The sequence below is a fragment of the Pantherophis guttatus genome, chromosome 1 (genome assembly GCF_059756535.1).
Source record: "Pantherophis guttatus breed Tessera chromosome 1, ASM5975653v1, whole genome shotgun sequence".
NCBI lineage: Eukaryota > Metazoa > Chordata > Lepidosauria > Squamata > Colubridae > Pantherophis > Pantherophis guttatus.
In genome coordinates, this window is record NC_142063.1 from 173,840,993 (window position 1) to 173,863,291 (window position 22,299).

Here is a 22,299-nt window from a genome sequence, read left to right on the forward strand (position 1 = left end):
TTGTTTGTTTTCTGTTAGAATGTATATATTGTATTTCACAATTTTCTATAATTAATAATTCATTATTGCATGTTTATTTTAAAAATTCTTATGCAGTGTCATGGGATTTGCTTTTAGGCAGGTGCAAATATGATTGTGTCTGGGAGTGCTATAATGAAGAGTGACGACCCTAGAGCTGTGATTAACCTTCTGAGGAATGTCTGTTGTGAAGCTGCTCAAAAGCGTTCTCTTGATCGGTAAAATCAGGTTGCAGCCAAATGGGTTGTGTTTTACTGTTCTCATTATGGGTGGGTTGGGATACCATTGTGGAATAAACAAGACATCAACTTTGGAGACTCATTTTATGACCAAAAAAACCCAAGCACAATACATAGTAAGAGTGTCTTGTGATCTTGGAGAAAATGCTGCTTGCTTGCTCCTTGATTTCATGCAGCAGTTTGTCATGGAAAAGGTTTTTTTTTTAATTTATAAAATACAAATGTAGTGATTCCTTAAAATGCTAAATAATAAACCCTTGAATTGGAAAAGTTTGAAGAGTGACTTGGCCCTGATGAACAATTGTAGGTCTAATCCACTTTAAGAATATAAATGGAAGGGTAAATATGAGAAATGGAAGGATGGAAATAAATGGAGCAGGAAATTTGCTTCAATGTTCAGAATATGAAAATAACAACAGCAAAAATTGCAAACCATTAAAATGTTAAGATCATGGGTATATAATCTGTAAAACTTTTAAAAATTGCCATCAGTTGTAACTGTTAACATGACAGAAGGAAAAACTATTAAATACTTTGACAGTAATTTACATTAAATGTTTTAATTTTGCTAGAATCCATGCAATTCTTGGTTGTACCCTCAGCCTGAAAAAGAATGCATACCTGAGCTTTGAGGCAATGCTAATTATCATTCAGCTTGTATAAATTATTTGCAAATTGAAAATAATTTGGTTTTTTTTAATGCACACATGCACATCCTTTTTGTTCCCAATTGACACAGCTGTTTCAGAAGTAGATATAAAGTTTATACTATAAAAGTAGTTAAGGACATGTTATGATTTGGTGCCTGTCAAATGCATTTTGAACAAAAAACAGTCTTCTCTTCCAATCAAGATTGGCACATCAAATTACAACATTTATATCATTTTCTTAAGAAAAATATGATAATGAAGACAAATATTGCAATTCTCTTTTTAGTGGAATGTTTGATATTAATCTCTTTAATTGGCTTTATTGAGAATATATTTTGAAATTAAAAAAATAACCCGATCCTTTACCTACCCTTTTTATGCTGAAAAAACAGTAGGAGACAGTGTTAAAGAACAGGGATGAACAGATTTTTTTTTTAAAAAAATGTTAATCCTTGTATCTCGATTTGCATAAACAGTAAGCTGAAGAGCATAAAAGCAAGAAAATATATAGAACCTTTTTCTGTTGTTCAATTGTATTAAAATAAATATTTTTTACGCCAGGTCTGGGCAGATGAGGTAGTTAAATGCATACTTTTTGTCGTTTTTGAAACTGATAGCAAACTTTTAGGGATTCTGGCTTTGGTCGAGGCCTCTATTTAATTTGCAAAGGTTGCAATCCTGTACAAATTTGGCTAAGAGTAAGCCCTATTGAATTCAACAGAATATTTGATAAAACATAATAAATTTGATTAGGAAATTTTGCATGTTAAAAATAATACAATGTAATTATTTACATAGGTCTCTAAATTCATTTAAAATAACTAAGTAGAAGTTAGCACACATACAACAGGCATCTATATTAGACCAAGCAATGTATAGTATGTATGAATTGCATCTCCTTCACCTGTCAGCAACTATAAGAACAGAAGATGTTCAGAAGAAATTTATTACTATGAAAAAAATTACTTACCAGAAAAAAGTATTATCATCTTTCAAATGATCAAAACCCACCTTTTAGCTAATTTTAATAAAGATGTAAATTGGAATTAGCTCTGTTTTAAGAGTAAGAATCAAATCAACAAAATAAAAATCGTTTTTAAAAGAATGCATGTTTTCATTTTTCTCATTCTGGCTGGATACTCATATATTAGAAGTCATAGTAATTTATATATTAAGAAGAAATATGAGGAAGATGATAAACCAGAAATAAAGTTGACCAACAAAAATACAGACTTCGGCTTTGGAACGCAAATCAGAGGGGGAAAATGTCATTTCATATTCATCACAATTATGTAAAACATTTGATGCCAAGCCAACAGTATCTCCCAATCATGATTTGTCATAGTTAAATACAAAATACTAAAGGGATACTATATGTTAATTACACATTTCAATCCATTAACATCACACTGTAGTATAGAGAAATAACTTTTAATTTTAAAACCTTGCATTGAAAATTGGTCTATCAGAAGCAAGATTCAAAGTTAATTTCCTGGACAAAATATTTAAAAAGCTAAAACCAAAATATATAGCAAACTACAATCTAACATAGGCTGTAGTGTGAAAAGGCAACTTAACATTTTTATATTAGCCAGTGTACTTCTAATCCGCTGGGGACAATGGAACACTAAAATTTGGCCATCTACCCATTAAAGCTTCCTTTGGGAAATGGCAGTTTTATAAAGCATACTTAATAATAGTATGTTAATAAAAGCCATCAATAGTTCCTCACAGAAGAACTATCGTCTTGAGTTGGTAGCAGTAAATGCACATAACAGTCCTGTGCAATATCTATTCACCTAGCATCACCTGGTGGATACAGGTAACACTGCAATGCAGCATTTTGGAATTTGAATGAGAACTTTTTCATTTGTCTTATCATTTTCTAACAGCTATTGTCTTGCTCATAATGCTTATATTTAAATGTCCTTTTTTCCATGTATATGTAAAGTTTCTAAGATACGAAAATGGATGCTCGTAATCTGCTGATTGTAACACATACATAGTGTTTGTAGGGATACAAAAGAGTTAAATAAATAAAAATACTGCTAAATGCAATAGAAATAGATTCCATTGCTTCAGAAATATGAATTTCTCAGATACTTCTAGTACTTACCTTTAAAATAAGGGGGGGGGGGAGAAGAGAAATCCATTGAAGTACAGAAAATTAAATCATTTAAACTGACTTTATCTCATCTGTAGTTTTAACTTGCCTAGCCCAATGAATTCAAGTATGTGTTCCATTTATATATTTATAGATTGATTTTTTTACCACTTGCTAAATGCAAAGATATATTTTGCTGCATTGTAATAACTAGACACTTCGCATATTTGATCAAGATGGGACAATGATTTGAGATTACAGTTTAAGAGCATCCACTTTTCACAACAAATATATTAGTCTACCGGACATTCTTCTTGGAATTCAGATAAATATAAATAGCTCTTGCATTCTCATCCTGCCTGTAAAAAAAGTCAAAAAATTATATTGTAAACATTAATATTATGAAGAAAATTATTGCTTGCATGAGCATGAAAATATATTACCTTACATCTTCCTTCAGCTTGATTTACTTTCCTAAATCAGCAACTTTACTCTCTGTCACGTCTGTTTTTTCCCCAAGTAAATTTGGTGGTGGTCTTCCACTTCAGAGACAGAACTCTTCTTTTGTGGCTGGTTATCGTTCAGAAAACTAAAGGCCGTGTATGGATTATGGTCAGAATCTCTAAGAACAGGCGTATCTGAACATTCTTGATGAACTACTGGGTGACGCTGGGGTATTAAAACTTCTACTTCTTCGGTTTTTAGTGGAAAAGCCCGACGTTCCCAGAGAAGAGTCTGGCAGAGATGAAAGATAAAATAAAAGGCACTGAAAATAAACTTTTAGCAGAGCATGTGTCTTACCACTATTTTTAAGATTAGTCACTTCCACACACACACACATACACCCCACAGCCAGTACTTGCAAATAGGAAGGGGGAATCGTCTTAATTTTTCAACAGATGTTGGAAAGGAAAGAATAAGAAATGTAAATGGCTGCAGATATTACTGCTGCACTAATTGGATACCCTGGAAAAGAAGCAACTACTATGGTGAGACTACCTGTAAGCCTTTTATAATGCCTAAATAAGTTATTATAAAATAATAACGACTTCCCTATCCTGGTCTTGCTAGGAGATGGGTGGTATATAAATTTGATAAAGTTGTGATTATTAACTATGTCTTCCCCTTTCCTATTTGCATCCAATTTGTTTCTACCTCTCTTCCCTACCCTTCACTTCACCCCCTTCCCATTCCATTATCCCCACCTCACCTCCTTTTTCTGTGTCTGGCAAAATAGAAAAGAAGATGTGCTTGTGTATGTAAAAGAAAGAGGAAAAATATGGCTACATACACTGGAGTTCAATTCATTTTGTAAGTGTGGTAATTTTTCTACAGGCCATTAATTTAATTAGAAACAAATGATGATTCTCTTACTAGTTCAAGGGGGGTGTAGCTTCAAGGCCATGTTCATATTCAAGTTTTTCATATATGCACATTATGAAGGAAGAAAGGAATCTCCAAAAATGATTTTAATTAGAATTGGTAACTAGCTGACAAGAAAGAAAGCTGGGCACTGAGAAGTTTTTTTTAACATAGGACTTCTTTTTAAGTGGAAGAAGTTCAAGATTATCTTTGGAGTAGATATGCTATATATCTTGTACAAAATATTTGCAATGATTCTTAATTCTGATAGTGGAAGCTCTGAAATCACATCATTTATATCAACTTAAAATTTACACAATGACAAAATCGGACTGTTTTATTTAGAAGGTTCAATTGAACAGCTTGGGGAAGCCTCACACAATATAGTCTTAACACACTACCCCCAAATAAATAAATAATTGCAAATGAAATAAATATGTATTGAGTTGCACTCAATGCAATACTGTCTACTGAAAATTAAGCTCACTGTGTTCACTTGGATGGTGTGTGCGTGTGTGTTTTTCCAACTAAGTCTATTATAGTTTTAAAAAAAGTATGATTAGGAGACTTACATAAAAACTAAATATAGTGTTCTGGTATATTAAAAATGCTTTAATGAACAACAACACAAACACTTTATAACACAAATGATCTAAACAGGATGTTTTTTAAAGGAAATTGCTAAGTAGCTCACTTTGGTCCTTTTAACTGCTCTTCAGTAAACTCAACAATAATTAAATCCTTATATTTAAATGGCATATTCATTAATGTGTGCTTTACCATTGATAGTTTTTTTCCTGAAGTCTCTGATGTTCCCAAATATTGAGAATTATAGGCTTCTGAAGTTATGCCTGCAGTGTTTTCCGAAATGTAGGTGGTTAGATTAGAATTTGCTTGTTTTTCTTTCAGTGATGCATCTTGTTCCTCAAAATTTCTGCTATATGATCTATAATGAAATAAAATAAGTTCTAATTTCTTTCAGTAACAATGATCTGATGAACAATAAGATGATGGAAGAATCTCTATAACAAAAAAATTAATTCTAAAGGGAACTTTTAGGAAACAAAAACATACTCTTTCCACTGTATACAAAGTTTTTAATATTTTTAATCAGTCTTTTTAATGTTTCATTTGTGGAACAATTCATAATCTTTCTATGATTCTATCTATCCTACATCTTTTAAAAATAATTTTACTTTAATAATAAAGGATGAATATGAAAGGAGATTGCTGGAAATGATGAAAGAGAATAAAGCAAAGATTGTATTCTTTTTGAATTCTTGGAATTCAAAATAGAGAAAGGTGCCAAATAATTCAGTATTATAGAGTTAATACCCATGTAATCAAGTCTGTGAAGCGTATTTTTCGTATCTTTTCCATTTGATTTGATTTGATTCTGTTGACTATATTATTGCTAAAAGGAGATGGAGGAGCTCAGTTATAACATCAAAGACATGACTAGATATGACTGGAATTCATCGTGAACTGCTCCTATGCAAGCTTCAAGTTAAGCTAAAGAAGAAAGCCAGTCAGTTTATCTATATATATATAAAAGCGAAAACCACTCATGCCGCAATCACAAAATCTCCAGAACCGTAAAGCCTACAAACTTGAAATTTGGCACGTATGTTCCTCTTGGCTTCTAGATGCTTGCTAAGAAAGGATTTTTCAAAATGACCATCAGATCATTAGCATTTCTTATATTATTATTAACACACTCTGATGCCAATTAGTCAGACATTCTACTCCCCCTCCCAACCTGAAAATAACTCTGGAGAAAACGGGATAGGATAGGAGAGGCTTCTGTGGGGCAACCCTGAGGGAGAGAAGGGGATAGGACAGGAGAGGCTTCTGTGGGGCAAGCCTAAGGGAGAGAAGGGGATAGGATAGGGGAGGCTACTGTAGGGCAAGCCTGAGGGAGAGAAGGAGAGAGGAGAGGCCGATCCGTAACTACCCATTAATTTTCAAGCTGTGTTGATTTATCAAGCCCGATCACATAGTTTCGTAGCGGAGCACGGGTATTCAGCTAATATGATATAATCTTGAATATATATACACCATTTTAAAGAATATCAGGAATAGCTTTTAAGTCCTGAACCACATTAATAGAGAATTATGGAATGAAATTAAATAAATTGTTAAGAATGAATGTGAAAGGAAACTGCTGAAAATGAAGGAAGAAGAGAAAGCAAACTGGATGTTAGAATAAACTGGAAATTGACAAGAACAGAAGAGAAGCAAAAGCCAAGAAAGAGAGAAAAAATATCTGAAAAGAATTTAACAAAAGAGCTTTCAGAAAAGACAAAAAGCAGTACTACAACATCTGTAAAGATACTGAAGATGTAAACAAATGTGGGGAAAAAAGGAAAGCTTTTGAACTAATGAATAAAATATTCAGTAAAGATGTCAGCATCTAAGATATCTTAGAATATAGTCCTTACTTATAAAAACCTCTGGTACTAAATAAGAAGTCAGATCAGCACTCCAGTCATTACCAAGTCTAGAAGTTATATGAACTGATGGAATACCCATGATGAAATATGGCAACCAAAAGAACATAAATTAGTCAATCCTAACCAAGCTATGCCAGCAAATCTGGAGAAAGACACTGGGGCCAACCAAGTGGAAGAAGTCGATCTAGATTCCAAAACTAAAAGAAAGACTTAACAGAGTATGCAAATTATCATACAATATCCTTAATTTCACATCCTAGCATTAGTTTAAGATCATCCAACACAGATTAAAGCCCTACATGGGAAAGAAAATACCAGATGTTCAAGCTGACTTTAGAAAAGGCCAAAAAACACGAGACATTACTGCCAATGCATGCTGAATAATTGAAAAAGCAAAATAAAAAATAATTTTAAAAATCCTAAAAGAAGTCAGTATGTGCTTCATTAATTATGGAAATGTCTATTGGGGAGAATTTCTTTGATAAAAACAAATGTTTTGCCAAGAATGATGTTTTTGTTTCAGGCAATACCTCTTTTGACCACGTTACCATTAAACAATGCCACGAAGACGTATCTAAATTTTTATAGCAAATGAAAACGTGTCATAGTGTCCTATGACACTCTATGGAAGCAAAAGTTGGACTTTAAAGAAGCAGTATTGATGGTTTTGAACTTAGTGTTGGAGAAGACTGCTGAAAATATTGTGGACAGTCAAGAAACAAGCTGATGGATCATTGAACAAATCAAAGAACAGTAATATTAGATTGTCTTGAAGAAAATGTATGTGATTAGTAGGAGTCAAAAATGGCATATAATGATGGCACATAATCAATAAAAAACCCCATTCTGATTAAAGACAACTACCCCAGTCGTTATTGAAATATGTATGAAGTCACATTCAAGAATCTCATTTAAGCTACCTTAAATAAATATTAAAATGGACAGAAATCCTCAAATCACCTATTCTGTTTATGTTTTGGTACTGAGCAACAAAGATGTGCTGTGAGGTCATCATCATGAGTCAGAATGACCCCTGTCATAATAACCTAGTTTATATATATGAAAACTGTTCATTTATTTATATCCTGCCTGTATTTTTAAAATAACTCAAGCCAAAATACGCAATGTATCCAACACATCTTCCTCCTCCTATTTTTCCCCACAACAACCCTGTGAGGTGAGTTGGGCTAAGAGAGTGTGACTAGCCCAAGGTCATTCAGCTGGCTTTCATGGTTAAGGTGGAACTAGAGCTCACGGTCTCCCACATTCTAGCCTGATGCCTTAAACACTAACCAAACCACAAAACTGTGGTTTTATATTCTGTAAGCCGCCTTGAGTCGCCATGGGCGAATAGGCATCAATATAAATTCAATAAATAAATAAAAATAAATAGCTAGAAAAATTCATGTCTAAAATTGCATCTCTTTGTTCATCACATAAAAAATTAGTCCATCTTCTGTATTTTCCTCATTCTTTGCAATTGCCTTTTGGAAAGAAAGACATTTTTTCCAAAATTTCTATAATGACGTTCACAAATAATTCTCAGTTGGAAATGCCTAATACCACAATGACTACAGCAGAAACAGAATCACAGAACTGGGACCTTGGAAGTCTTCTAGTCCAACCACCTGCTCAAGGCAAGACACCTTATACTCCTGGCAGAATGTTTCTCCAGTCTATTCTTGAACGCAATGGATTCCTGAGTGATGATTTTGTTCATGCTCAGGACAGATATCTTTAGTATGTTTTCACTGCAGGAGACCAACCCTAAATATATGTTTATAAGTATAAAAAAATGTTTAACCCAGAAATGGCCTTCCTCCAAGAATGATCTCAGATTTTCATATCAAGTTAATTAACTGTCTGCCATCCTGCTTATTTCTTGTATACAGGTAGTCTTTGCTTAGTGACCGCAGCTGAGACCAGGAACTCCATCACTAAGTGAAGTGGTCATTAAGTGAAATATCACTTGACCAGGATGCACTTATATCATTTTCCAGTCAGTTATGACAGTGGTGAAATGCACTTACCTTTGTTACCGGTTCAGAAATGTGAGCACGCGCTCTTCTGCGCATGTGCAGAGCCTTCTGCGCATGCGCAGGGGGTCAAAAACAGGACCTAATGATATCCCGGAGAGTGGGCAGAGCCTCCCGCTGCCGGCCCTACCGTCTCACATGAGCCGGATAGATCCGGCAGGATTTCACTGCTGAGTTATGAAGGAAGTCATTAGGGATTAAGTGAAATGGTACACTGAGTGCAACTTGCAATTTTATTTGTGGCTTCTCCACTGACTCTGCTTGGCAAAAGCTGATTGTGAAACATGCAAGTGGAATCACACAATGTGGGACACTGTAACAGTTGCAAATGGGTGCAGGTTGCAAAGCACCTAAATGGCAATTGTGACTTTGAGGACACTGCAATGATTGTAAATGTGAGGACTGGCCATAAAGTTATTATTTCAATGCTGTCGTAACTTCAAATGGTCAGTAAACAGGGCAGCCATTAAGCAACGTCTACTTTTATTACAAAGTCCCAAGATGATGTCAATATCCCCTCAGTGCTCTACAAAACTGCTTTACCAACTGATAAAGGAATGTCTGTGAAGAGTCTCAGTCATCCAGGTCATGGCTGTGATCACATCTTTCTTTGAGCCTTCCTGACAATCTCCTTATCTGACATTGGCAAAACTACAATTTAATTACATTACATTAAATTAAAAAAGTCTTCTACTTTTACCAAATATTATTATGGTGCATTTGTCTCCTCTACCGCTTAAATAAGATTGCCTTCATTCATTCATACATACAAATATTACATAGAGAACTCGTAGAAGACTGCATTTATACAACCCAGTCAAAGTTTTTGGCAAACTTGGGCCTTTAACCTTGCAGAGATGTCTGGTATTGCTTTTATCCCTTGATCGCTCCAAACCCACTTTCCTTTTACAAAAGGCAAGACATAGGGAAATCAAACCCAAAAGCATGCATGCTAGAGTGGGTGATTTGTTTTTTAAAAAGACCCTTCACAGTTCTTGAAGATTCTGACATGGAACTCTGTCCAAGAACATCAACCTTTTGAGGAAGCATAATCCAGTAATGATTTGAACAAATAACCAGCCTATTAGTCACATTGTTAAAGATTTATTCACACATTGGTGAGCCTGTAATGTTCCAGAACTTACATTCAAATAGGAAACTTGCCCTTTCCCTTCAGTTCTTGCTTGAATGCCAGCATTAACGCATTGAGAATTTCTGAATTTCTCCTACTATATTTTATTCATTGTGCTTTGTGTTTATATATTAAAATTTTAAATTACCGCATAATGCTATCTCATCATATATCCTTAGTTTCAGAAAGCAAAGAACTACTTAGTTTTATAATAACAGGATTGCATTAGTCATGTGAACAATATTCACTTTTTCTTTCTGAAACAGCTCTTGGGTTATTTTCTCACCAAATGCCTTCAAACCCCAGTTCCCAATTAAAAAAATATTTTGCTATACAAAATGGAAGCATGCTATATAAAAAAAGTCAATTGATAATGAAAAGTACAGTTCTGTGGATTTTAAACACCCACCTTTTTACACTATTTTCAGATGCCACTAAAGCAATAAATTAAACCACCCATACTTTCAATATTAAAAACATTCATGTTTTTTCAAATGAAAAATTTGAATACATTTGCATAAGTGAAGGTTTTGTAACTAACTATGCAGAAAAATCAACACATACTTTTTAGTTCATGCGCAGCTACAATTAGTATTAAGTCAAGCATCTTGCCTATGTAAGAATTAGATACAAATGCTGACACGAGCATTATATTTGCAATAGTAAATTTTCATTTGAATAATAGGAAAGCAAGATTCAGATAGCTCCAATAACGTAACTAATTTTGTAAGAGAAACTGGCTAAAGAATTTGAGACTACTAGCAATAAACAAAAATGTAATTCCAATATTTTTAAATTTCAACCTGCCTATTCCTTCTAGGACATCGACACTTTTCCCACAGTGACCACCGTGCTTTTTCTTTGTCTTCATATTTTGAATGACGTACAGCATAGACATCATCAGACAGATCTTCTGCCTAAGTATTAGAATACTCAGATTATAAATCTTATTTAATGAATGAGAACAGTCTTCTCACAAAACAGTTATGAATTCAGCACTCTAAAAATATACTGTACAAATGTACAGTATAATTCATTTTTACTAAACATGGAAAAAACAGTAGAATAATCCTAAAACCACATAAATGTATAAATGGCTCTTAAGAACATTATATTTAATAAAAAAGAAACCCATTTTAGGATTGAGAATCGGTGGGAATCTGGGCCAAATACAAGAGTGAGCAATAAATATTTTGCCTTATCTTTTCCCCCATCTACCACCACAGCCTCTCTTTTCAGACACTCCATCAGTTTACATGAATGAATACATACCTAGCCTGCTCCATTCTTGTTTTTAAAGATGGAGATGGACTGAAACTTTTTCTCTTACTATGATAAGATGGCAAAAAAAAAAAAAAAAAAAAAGTTGCTGTTTCTCTTCCATGGAGATGGGAAGTTTGCTCCTCTATATCCTATTAGCTCACCTATTAATTTGATGGCAGCCAATGTCATGACCATGACATTGTGAAGAATTGGAAGTATTATGGTGATTGGGGAAGAGAAAAGGACTCCAATATGGTATCTCACAAGCTCAGGGATTACCCCTATGTTATTCAATATTTATATGAAATATGATACAATTAAAATTGCCCCAAACTCAGTAAAAGAAGTGTTTGTGATTTAAGGATCTTTCTGGGGTTTAAGCTTCTCCTTATATGATAAGCAGAAATCAAGGCTAGGGCCTTTGCCCAGCTCTTGATGGTGAGCCAGGATGCTGTGGTGATGGAACTCTCATCCTGCTCGCTATGTGCTTGGACTATTTCATAACAGTATGTGGGACCCCAGGTGCAACTCACAACTTCTTTGCATAGCAATGGAAAGTCTGGTCCCAATTGCGGTTGTAAATCGATGATTACTTCTATGCATTTGGCCCTTTTTGATTATGGGCAGTTATCATAGGAAATCTAGGCATGCTTATATTTGGCCTTTTTATTGTGTAGTTGATTTATATTCATAATTGTTCACTGTCTGTCACAATTTGGACAGGCTACAAATATAATGATATTTGTAGCAAGCAAGCAAATAACAAGCAAATAACAAGCAAAAAACAAGCAAATAACAAACATGGATTATTGAAAATCAAGGCATAGTTGACCCTGGTCAGTAGATTTGTGGACACCTGCCCTAACCAATGCTATAGTGTTGACCCAATTTTAGTATAAACTCTCAAAATATTCTCTTTTGTAACCTGTCCTTCACCCATCTCAGAACAAGAATAATTATATTTTTTCTTCTGCCTTTTGTGTGTGATTGTGTGTGTGTGCATGTGTTCGTACCATGCTGACTCCTGCAAGTCCCTGCATTTCTCCTGGCAGTATTTTTGGAAGTGGTTTGCCATTGCCTTTTTTCCTAGAGCTGAGGAAGAGTGTCTGACCCAAGGTTACCCAGTTAGCTCTGTGTTAAGGCAGGACTAGAACTTATGATCTCCCAGTTTCTAGCCTGATGCCTTAATAATTATACCAAACTGACTCTCCTCTATAGTTTTAGATAAAAAATAGTCAAAGTATTTATAATTTTATAATAATTATTTTTATTATAACATTTATTTTATTCTTCATATACAGTAAGTTGTACAATGGCATTACTCCTTGAAATGTGAAAATAGTTATATCCTTTGAAAGACTTTTGTGGTAGCTTCAAAGACTGTTCTCAGTCTCTGAATATGCAGTTGTGCATATATAGCTGCTTCATTTCACTTGTGGCTCCAGTATTGTATGTTAATAACTGAAGCAGCCATCCAAACCTCCCAAAGGAAATATCTACTTTCAGATTTCAAGAATGCTTTGCTAACATGCTTTCATTTCAATGCTTTCACAATCCTGATGTATAATAATTTATCTGCAAGTAAAAATATAAAATTCCTCACTGTAAAACAACAGCAAAACAACAGCTGATCATAAATACACCTTACCTTCTCTTCATCCTCATGCAGTTTTTCTAAAGGCTTTAGGCTAACTATTCTCCAGCTGTTGATAAAAAAGATTCTTCTTTGAAAATTGTTCAGATAAAACTCAAATCTAATTCATTATGAAAAACAATTTCTACTCTAAACACTGCAAATACACCTACCGATTCAATTACATAACTGAATTCTTTCTCATAGTTAATATTTATCTGTTCCAAAGTCATTGGCTTTGATATTAAGGTAAGTTTCTCTTTTTATCAAATCATTTGTGCAAATGCACCAATGTACTGTGTTTATTTGAACATAAGACTATGTGTTCCCATGTAATTTTAAAATTGGAGATTCAGTAAGATCATGGTTAAGGGATATTTTTTTTCTGCAATCTTTTGCTTATGGAAAAGACTATCCTAAACGAAATTAAAGCAATTAACTTTGCTTTTGAGTAACATAGTATCTGCTTTTATGCGATTCTTCATAGTGCTACATAGCTACATGTTTATTAACAGCCTGCACAAATGAGCAATATATTCTCCTGTTTTAAACAAATATTTCTCATCTGTGTTTTCTACTTTCTTGGTATTCTTCTATCAGAAATCTTATATTAACCAAAGAATTACCTTTGTAATTGGTTCATTTTCTTTCCTCTTTCTAAGGTAGCTAAGGTAGCAAAGTCCTGATAGACTAGATACAGTTTCACATACTTGCAATGAACCTCAGTAATGACAAACAAATGTTGTGAATGTCTGAAAGCAGAGACACACTGGTTGCTTCTGACAGCTGCTTAAATGTAGTCATCATAATTCACTGATAAATGACTGAAAAGTGAGGAAATATCCAGAGTTTGAATGAAAAGGTTTAGGCATTTCTGGTCAAATTGTATGTTTTAATAAACCCCTAAATGAACAGGTGTGGTTTGTTTGTTTTTTTACAAATCCTTCATCCTTTCTCTTCCAGATATATTGTGCAGTTATAACTAATCAGTTTAATTTTGGTTTCATTAGTCCAAAGTATCTTATTCCAAAACATCTCAAGCTTATAAATATATACTCCCGTTACTCCCGTGTAACACCACTCCTGCGCGAGCTGCACTGGTTGCCGGTGGTCCTTCGGATCCGCTTCAAGGTGTTGGTGCTTACCTATAAAGCCCTTCATGGCATGGGCCCGGGGTACTTGCAGGACCACCTCCTACCGGCCTCCCACACCCAGTGCGCTCACATAGGATTGCCCTCCTCCGGGTGCCATCGGCCATACAATGTCGGCAGGTGGCACCCAGGATGAGGGCATTCTCTGTGGTTGCACCAATCCTCTGGAATGAGTTACCCACTGGGCTCCGGACAGCCCCTGACCTCCACACTTTCTGCGGCAACCTAAAGACATGGCTTTTTCAGCAAATTCCCTGATCTGCTGGGAGTTTTAATTGTTTGGGGATATTAAATTGGATTATTTTAATATCATTTTATTGTCGTGTTGTTTTATCTTGTGAGCTGCCCCAAGTCCTACGGGAGAAGGGCGGCATATAAATACGATAAATAAATAAATAAATACTAACATTATGACTATTGAAACTAAGTCATAGTTTCAAAGATAAAAGTTTTCCTTCTGATAACTGTGGACCACTGTTGGGAAAATAATGTTATACAGTGGACCTGTAACCAAGTATTCCTGTGTCAGTTCACCTTTTGAGGAGGATGTTTGTGATCTGTACATCAGATGCTGTTTAGTTCTGAAAGGCACAGCTTTTTCTCAGTTTTTTGGATCTTTCCATTCCATTTAATTTCCATTTCTTAATAATGTTTCTTTCAGTTGAAATAAGTAGAAGTGTTTGGATATTTAGATATTTTATAGCCCTCCACTGCATTTCAAAAGTAGATTATTTCCATTTTTAAATGCTCAGAAAGCTCATGATTGTTGAAAATATTTAATTATTTCTCCTAGGCAATCATAGATCTGATTCATTCGCCATTAGTAACTTAATACTTCTAACAACTTTACAGAAAAGGAGGGCGACAGCTGAATCAACTTGAAGGATGTCCAAACTTTTGCATTTGCCATATTATATAGAAGTGTATCAGCTTCTGTTCCCTTGGGGATTTGTTAAAACGGTTTCATGAGGAATGCCTAAATGTTTACATGCAACTGGATTTTTAAGCTTTTATAAATTAATGTAACATATGGATATATGTAGTATGATGGTGCCAAATTCTGAATTTACACAGTATAATGAAACATATTTTACTTTAAACGTGTACAGTTTAACATTTAAATATTTAAGAATTTTAATCTAAATTAAGTATCTTAATCTTTTGTGCCTACTGCAATATTATATACACAGATAATACATTAATTGCATTGAAGTCTGTTCATTCATTTGAAAGTTGTATGATTTGATCAACAATAAAGAGAGCTTATTATCTTTAGCAATACAAATCCTACAACTTTTCTGAATTAGCTTTGCCATTAATCTATGAGATAGGTCTCTAATATCTTTGTTTCACAGAAAAGAAATTTAGATATATAGAAACTTGTGATCTATTAACCAACATAAGACATCTGTAGCAAGAGTCAGACTATAATTGAAAGCATTAAGAACAAATCCCAAGAGCTGTGTTATAGGCACTACATCCATTTCCCTAATAAGAAGTAGCATGACTAGACCTTTCCACAATATTGTCAATTGTATACAACATGCTTTCTATCAGAACAAAGTTTTATATTATTTATTTATGTATAAAATTCAATAAAATTTCAAATACCTTGGGGTAAGAATTTCTTTATACTGAAGTTTCTCCAGTTTTGATGGTGCAATTAATGACATAGGAATAACAATATTGTCTATGTCATAGGAACACTCACTTCTCAGTCTCCGCCTTGAATTGAGCTGTTTAAAAATCGTTTCATTAATTACATTAAAAAGCTATATGAAAAACAAATTTCAGTGCACGTATTAGTAATAATACTAAGCTTTCAAACTCAAATAAATACATTAATTTCTATGTAATATTTTCTTTTGAAGCTGGCAATGTTTTTTCTTCGTTTTATAAAGTCATACTTATTTCAAATGTATAGAATGTAGAAAACTAAAAGCATTTTTAAAATGTGACTATGGTTGCTTAGATAAGAGAAAAAAGATAAATGCTTAAATAATCACTTCTATAGTGCCCATAGCCTGGCAAACTTCCCTTAAGTAACCATCACACTGAACTGCCCCAAGGAGTGCAATTCCTTCAGGGCAAAGCACAGGCTTCTAATCATAGCATCTTTATTTTTCCCTAGAGATGATAAGAAAGGTAACACTATAAAGTACTATCTAACAGGTGACTACGTTTTTTCTCTGGTAAATAGCAAGGCCAAAGCACTACAAAAAGAGAAGAATTAAAAAAGAATTTCCATTTCTTGGTAAAGATTGTTGAAAGACTTGATGGCAGAGCTATGAAGAGACTGGATTAGAAAAACAAAGACAGTTTCAGAAGATCACACAGAGAAGACTTGGAAAGGGATAAAGATATAGACAGGAAATGAGAAAAAGAAAAATGGAGAAAACCAGGCAGGAAGAGAATGTTGGGTTGATTTTAAAGAAAAAAGAGCCAGAAAGTACACTTAAGTTTTGTGCATTATTACAAATGTTTTCAACATTTTGTGGCATTGGGAAGATGCCTCAGAAAAAAATAATGCAGGGCACTTTTTAAAGGATTATAGACTGCTTTTATAGTTCAAGGCCAAGATTCAGCTTCTGAATCACTCGGTTTCTGTATATTCTGTTAAAAGGCCTTAGGAACAAAAATAAACTGTAATTTGTCTTGCTATTAAATGATGTGGTGTAATTTTAGCAGTCACCTAAGCAGATACATTCAGAAATCCATCCTATATTTAATAACATTTTAATTTTAAGAAATTTGCTGAAGCATGAGATATGTTTTAAAATTCATTAAAGACAAATAGAAAACTTCAGTTCCTAAAAACTAAAAATTGCTTTCAAGATTCATCATTACAGAAAAAATGCCACTGCCTCATAGAAGCTATTTAAAAGTTACACAAATATTTTTTTTAAAAAAAATAGGCAATATAACAATATTATCATACCTGTGATGAGATACTGTGACTAGATCTAGATAACATGTCAACACTGGATGCTGCTGTAAAATTACTATAAGACTCCTGTCCCTCATGCTGAAAAGACAATGCTTCACAACTATCATTTGCTCCTGCCATGAACAAATGACAAAATTAACAAAATTAATTGATAATAAACATATAATGTAGATGCTTGCAAAAGCGTATCTAGAGTAGAGAGCAGGCTAGCAATGCAGTTATTATAACTTTTTCACCCCAGATAACAGAACAGAATAACAGAGTTGGAAGGGACCTGGAGGTCTTCTAGTCCAGCTCCCATTCCAGACAAGTGGCTGTCCAGTCTCTTCTTAAAAGCCTCCAGTAATGTTCTCACTGTTAGGAAATTTCTCCAATCCTAGGTTGCTTCTCCCCTTGATTAATTTCATCCATTGTTTCTTGTCTTGCCTTCTGGTGCTTTGGAAAATAGGTTAACCCCTTCATCTTTGTGGAAGCCCCTCAAATATTGGAACACTGTTATCATGTCACCCCTGGTCCTTTTTTTCACTAGACTAGACAAACCCAATTTCTGCAACTGTTCTTCATATGTTTTAGTCCTCAGTCCCCTAATAATCTTTGTTGCTCTTTTCTGCGTTCTTTCCAAAGTCTCTTCATTTTTATTATATGGCGAACAAAACTGGGTGCATTATTCTACGTTATAAAGCCTTACTTAGGCTTTATAAAGTGGTATTTTAAGTTCTGAACCATGCTCTCATTTCTTAAATCAGAAATGAAAAGCACAATGAACTAAAATAGCATTTAATTAAAGAAAACAATTGAACAATTTAGCTACACTGTCTATTGGTAGACATGACCTTGATTCTATCCCTCTGTTAAAACAACCTAGGATTGCATTGGCTTTTTTTGGCTGCTGCTGCACATTAGTGGCTCATATTTAAGTGGCTGTCCACTAGGACTCTAAGATTCCTCTCACAGTTCTGCTATTGAGCTAGGTTTCACGTAACCTGTAGCAATACATTTGATTTTTCTTGTCTAAGTGTAAAACCTTATGTTTCTCTACATTGAATTTCATTTTGTTGGATGCATGAATATGGAAATATACCACTTGTTACCGCAGAATTGGTTGTCCGTGCTACCATCAGTTTTAGAGCTTGAGTCATATACTGTACTAAAAGGAAACATCTTTTTAATTAACTTTTAAGTAAACTTTATTTTTTACTTTTTTAAGCAACCTAGAACTAAGAAGAAATTTCCTGACAGTGAGAACAATACACAAGTGAAATGGCTTGTCTTCAGAAGTTGTGGATGCTCGGTCACTGGAGGTTTTTAAAAAGAGACTGGACAGCCACTTGTCTGAATTGCATAGGGTCTCCTTCCTGAGCAGAGGGTTGGACTACAAGACCTCCAAGGTCCCTTCCAACTCTGTTATTCTATTCTATTGATAATGATTTTATATAGAACCTATAAAAAAGGGACAGTTTCAATAGACAGTGTAGCTAAATTGTTCAACTGTTTTCTTTAATTACATGCTATTTTTAGTTCATTGTGCTCTTCATTTCTGATTTAGGAAATGAGACATTGGTTCAGAACTTAAAATAACAATTATGTTTGTATGTGCATTCACATGAAATTCTGTCCAGTACCTTTCATCTTTGGAAGGGTTCAGGAAAATTAGGAATATTAACTCTGCCACCCTACTACTAGCTTTTACATGTAAAACAACGAGTAAATATAATGAGATCTGCTCATTCTATTCTCATTCTTAAGCCCCATGTACACTCCAATTTAGAGATACTGGTCAGGAGAAATAAATTCACAGACCATCTTGCTTCTTGAAAAATGACAAGTAAGCAACAATTTTATTTATAATACTAAAACAATACTAGTAGTTTATTAAATCTGTATATTGCCTCTCAACAACTTTTTAATGGGATCCTGTTAATGGGAGTTTAGGAAGATTACATAGCAGAAACCATGAGTATCACAGAAACGTGAGTGAAGCTTTTCCAAACTTAATAGGTCTGTAGAACTCTGATAATATTAACATTTTAATGGGTGCAATAGCTTTAGCTTGAAAATGGAAGGATTCAAATATTATTGTCTTTGGGCATAGAGAAAACTTTTTGTTTGACCCATGGAAGCATGGGCGCTATATTTACAATTCATTTTGATATTTTTCAAAGGGTTGCTTCTTGGACAAAGATGTTATATATCCTAATCAGTGTCATATAGCCTAATGAATTATTTAATGTAAAGTACTATGGCACATATAAATGGAGCTCTTTATTCACTTAAAATTGGACATAAGTTTTAGCTTTGCACAAAGGTTGAAATAAATAGACAAGAGTTTATCCTTGAGTTCAAATAGAGAATTATTATTTCACCCTATTGATTTGCAGTCATGACTTGTTGTTAAAGTTTTTATTAATTTAATTTACTAGTGAAGACACATTTTCCCTACCAGAATAAATCCAGTCCAAATTCCTCTGTGCAGAGTTTTAGGTCTCCAATGTGCCTTATGCTTTGAATCATATATGAAAATAGAGATCAGACTCTGGCTCTTAATGTTTGTACATTGGTTAAAAATGTGTCCTTACCATAGGATCTTGCCCTCTTGAGGATGTCAGGTAACTGTCACTAAAAGAGTTCCCTTGTAAGCAAATTATAGACAATTTTCCTCCACAAAAATATTGTATTAAAAAGAGGCTATGTTTAAGAGATGTTGCTCATTAACAATAATGAGATGTTTCTCATTATGAATGTAGAATGCCAAATTGATCTAGTTCTTAAAGTATCCATGGACTACTGCATTTTAAAATGTGCCTCAACACTCACAGAATTGGATTATTCAGGATATAAGATAATTTATAACCTGGAAAGGTGCGGTGCTCTTTTTTCAGCGGTGCTGGCAGATACATTTAAAAAAAACCCTATCCAGTATAATTGTATCATGAGTACTATGTACTTACCAGACAATGTCTCGCTTAAATGTCTTTTCCTCCTTCCCTCTGAAAACAGTTCAGATACTTTTGCCATACTTTGATATTTACAACTGGATTCATATCCATGGCTCAACTGTTGAAGAGGAGCTTTAATTTGACTAAAAACTAAAATAAAAACGAACATAATTTTACTGTGGTTCTCTATCTATTTAAATCACACAGAAAATGTTTAATTTCTGGCAGTATGCTTTTAAGACGTTGAATTACTTAAAGCCAAAAATATATCAAAACTGGTCAATGATGTCAGTCACAATTTATAGATGGGCACAATTTATACAGTATATATTTTCCTTGCTGTAAAATTTATTAGATACAGAAGGGCACGTAGATTTATTTTAAATCAAACTGTTTTAAGTAATAGATATTATTAATTTATATATTTGAAAGATGATTTGTTCATCAATCAGGAAGATTCTTTAATAGTAATTTCTAGTAAAAAAAATCTGGTTTGATATATTCATTAGTATAGAGTAAGTGCAAATCAGAGATGGATAAATTTCATTTTCCAAAGGTGCATACAATATAAAATATTTGGTCGGACCTTTTTCAGATGAATTTTCACTACAAAAATGGAATGATGATCTCAGTTCAAAGCAAGCAGATGTATTTTTTTTTGCAATTGTATTAAATACTAGTTCTTATCAATCAGAAATATAAAAACAAAGGAAAACCAACAAACTATTGAATAAATAGTTTTTTTTATACTGCATACCATTTAATGGAGACATTTTGTATGCTAAACCAAGAGCAGCACCTTCAAAAGCATCACCTTTGATCTCATATTTCTTGAGTAAAGTTTTAAAATGAACATGTAGAGGAACATCTGCAAAAAATATTTAAATAGATAACTTCATTTATTTATTTAAAACATTTAATGTACATAGCTCCCCATCTTATATCTAACTCTGGAGGGCTACAGTTAGCAATAAAATAATATCAACAATAAAACAACATGATACATAAATATATTAAAACTGTAAATATTAAAAACCTGGCATGAAATTTTCACTTACAAGCTTTATTATCAATTGTATCTCTGTTTATCTAAAACAAGTATCATATTGTTCATCTTTAGGTGTCTAAAGAGTCTAACAGAGTTCAACACAAAGCAGAAACAAGAGGGAGAATATTGTCATATTGTGTACATTTCAGCAGTTTTTAACATTTATAGATGTTAAAATTTACATCTATAAATATGATATGATGAAAATCTACAACATCACATAAATAAAGACCATAACCGTCCTAGCACTTCCTCAAGAGACTGTTTCTCCAAGGACAGAATTAAGCTAGTTCTGATCTAATTTCTTTATAATTGCTTTTACCAATGCTTGATCTGTCTAAGTACGGTAGATCAGCCAACAACCAACTAACATTGTTGAAATTGATCACATATTATTCAGTAAGTATGGTTTTTGCTTGATACATCAGAATTACATTTTTATCTCACACAATGGAATCCATAAAGTACAATGGCTAGTCCTCATTTATTTATAAAATTATGGCCAGTTCTTATGCACTGGGTTCAGATCAACTATCAACAGGTTCAAATAATAGCAATAAGAATGGCTAAAACCAATGCAAAGAGATGGTGGAAACTGCTCAGTTTTCAAATGACTGTGGAGGATATGACAGCATTTTTCTGATGTAACATCCAGATTTTAACACATTCTCTATCATCCTAGTGACTGAGACTACAGAATAAGATATAAAAACTGAAATCTCCTTTGAACATTAGGAAAAAGAACTAACAATAAAAACAATTCTATAAATGGAATCAATTAACTAAAAAAAATGGTATGTGTCCTTTTATTGGATGTGTTCAAATGTAGACCATTCAAACTATGAACACATTAAAATCATTACTTTGGATTCCTAATGGGAATAAGCAAGTGCTTTCCTAGTCCATGATTCTTACACACCAAATAATGTATGTATATGTGTTGATTGTACCATGACTTTCCAGCACACGGACAAAACTAATTAGAGATTTGATTATCATAACAATCAGCTTTAAGAAAATGTTCTTTTGTAATGATTTTTATACTATATTAAGATTTTTAGAATAACTACCCATGCAATAGCAGGTAACTAACTTACCTGAAGAAAATGATAAAACAGGATGGAATGATGTGTCTAGTTCCAACATGAGTTGTTTGTGTATACTAGAATTGGTGCTAAAGTCGTAAGTACTTCTTTTGCTGCTTGCAATCTCTTCCGTATTATACAAGGTACTGCCCTGATGCAAAGCCTATAAAATGGCATATAGATTTGAACAAATGGAATAATGATTTGACCAATCCTAAAACAAACTTGAGCTAAAACTGAAA

General features: G+C 33.6%; 2 protein-coding genes across 18 annotated transcripts in view; one reads left to right on the forward strand and one right to left on the reverse strand.

Annotated features, from left to right (window-relative positions):
• Positions 1 to 15,653, forward strand: part of RPE (ribulose-5-phosphate-3-epimerase) — a 28,120-nt gene extending 12,467 nt beyond the window's left edge. For 2 of the 3 annotated variants that reach the window (XM_034432244.3, XM_034432261.3), the window contains exon 6: positions 118 to 2,012. In XM_034432244.3, the coding sequence (XP_034288135.1) occupies positions 118 to 240 (123 nt within the window). In that variant the 3' untranslated portion in view covers positions 241 to 2,012. Of the gene's footprint in view, positions 1 to 117; positions 2,013 to 14,834 lie in introns of those variants that run through there. The other variant, XM_034432252.3, reaches the window with a different exon arrangement.
• Positions 1,838 to 22,299, reverse strand: part of KANSL1L (KAT8 regulatory NSL complex subunit 1 like) — a 56,953-nt gene continuing 36,491 nt past the window's right edge. For 6 of the 15 annotated variants that reach the window (XM_034432190.3, XM_087882168.1, XM_060688168.2 and 3 more), the window contains 10 exons: positions 22,070 to 22,220; positions 20,682 to 20,792; positions 19,937 to 20,074; positions 16,980 to 17,101; positions 15,653 to 15,777; positions 12,906 to 12,960; positions 10,802 to 10,911; positions 5,154 to 5,319; positions 3,455 to 3,746; positions 1,838 to 3,370 (listed from right to left, as the gene is read on the reverse strand). In XM_034432190.3, coding sequence (XP_034288081.2) covers positions 3,510 to 3,746; positions 5,154 to 5,319; positions 10,802 to 10,911; positions 12,906 to 12,960; positions 15,653 to 15,777; positions 16,980 to 17,101; positions 19,937 to 20,074; positions 20,682 to 20,792; positions 22,070 to 22,220 — 1,215 coding nt within the window. In that variant the 3' untranslated portion in view covers positions 1,838 to 3,370; positions 3,455 to 3,509. Of the gene's footprint in view, positions 3,747 to 5,153; positions 5,320 to 10,797; positions 10,912 to 12,905; positions 12,961 to 15,652; positions 15,778 to 16,979; positions 17,102 to 19,936; positions 20,075 to 20,681; positions 20,793 to 22,069; positions 22,221 to 22,299 lie in introns of all 15 variants that reach the window. The other 9 variants (XM_087882177.1, XM_087882174.1, XM_087882173.1 and 6 more) reach the window with 3 other exon arrangements.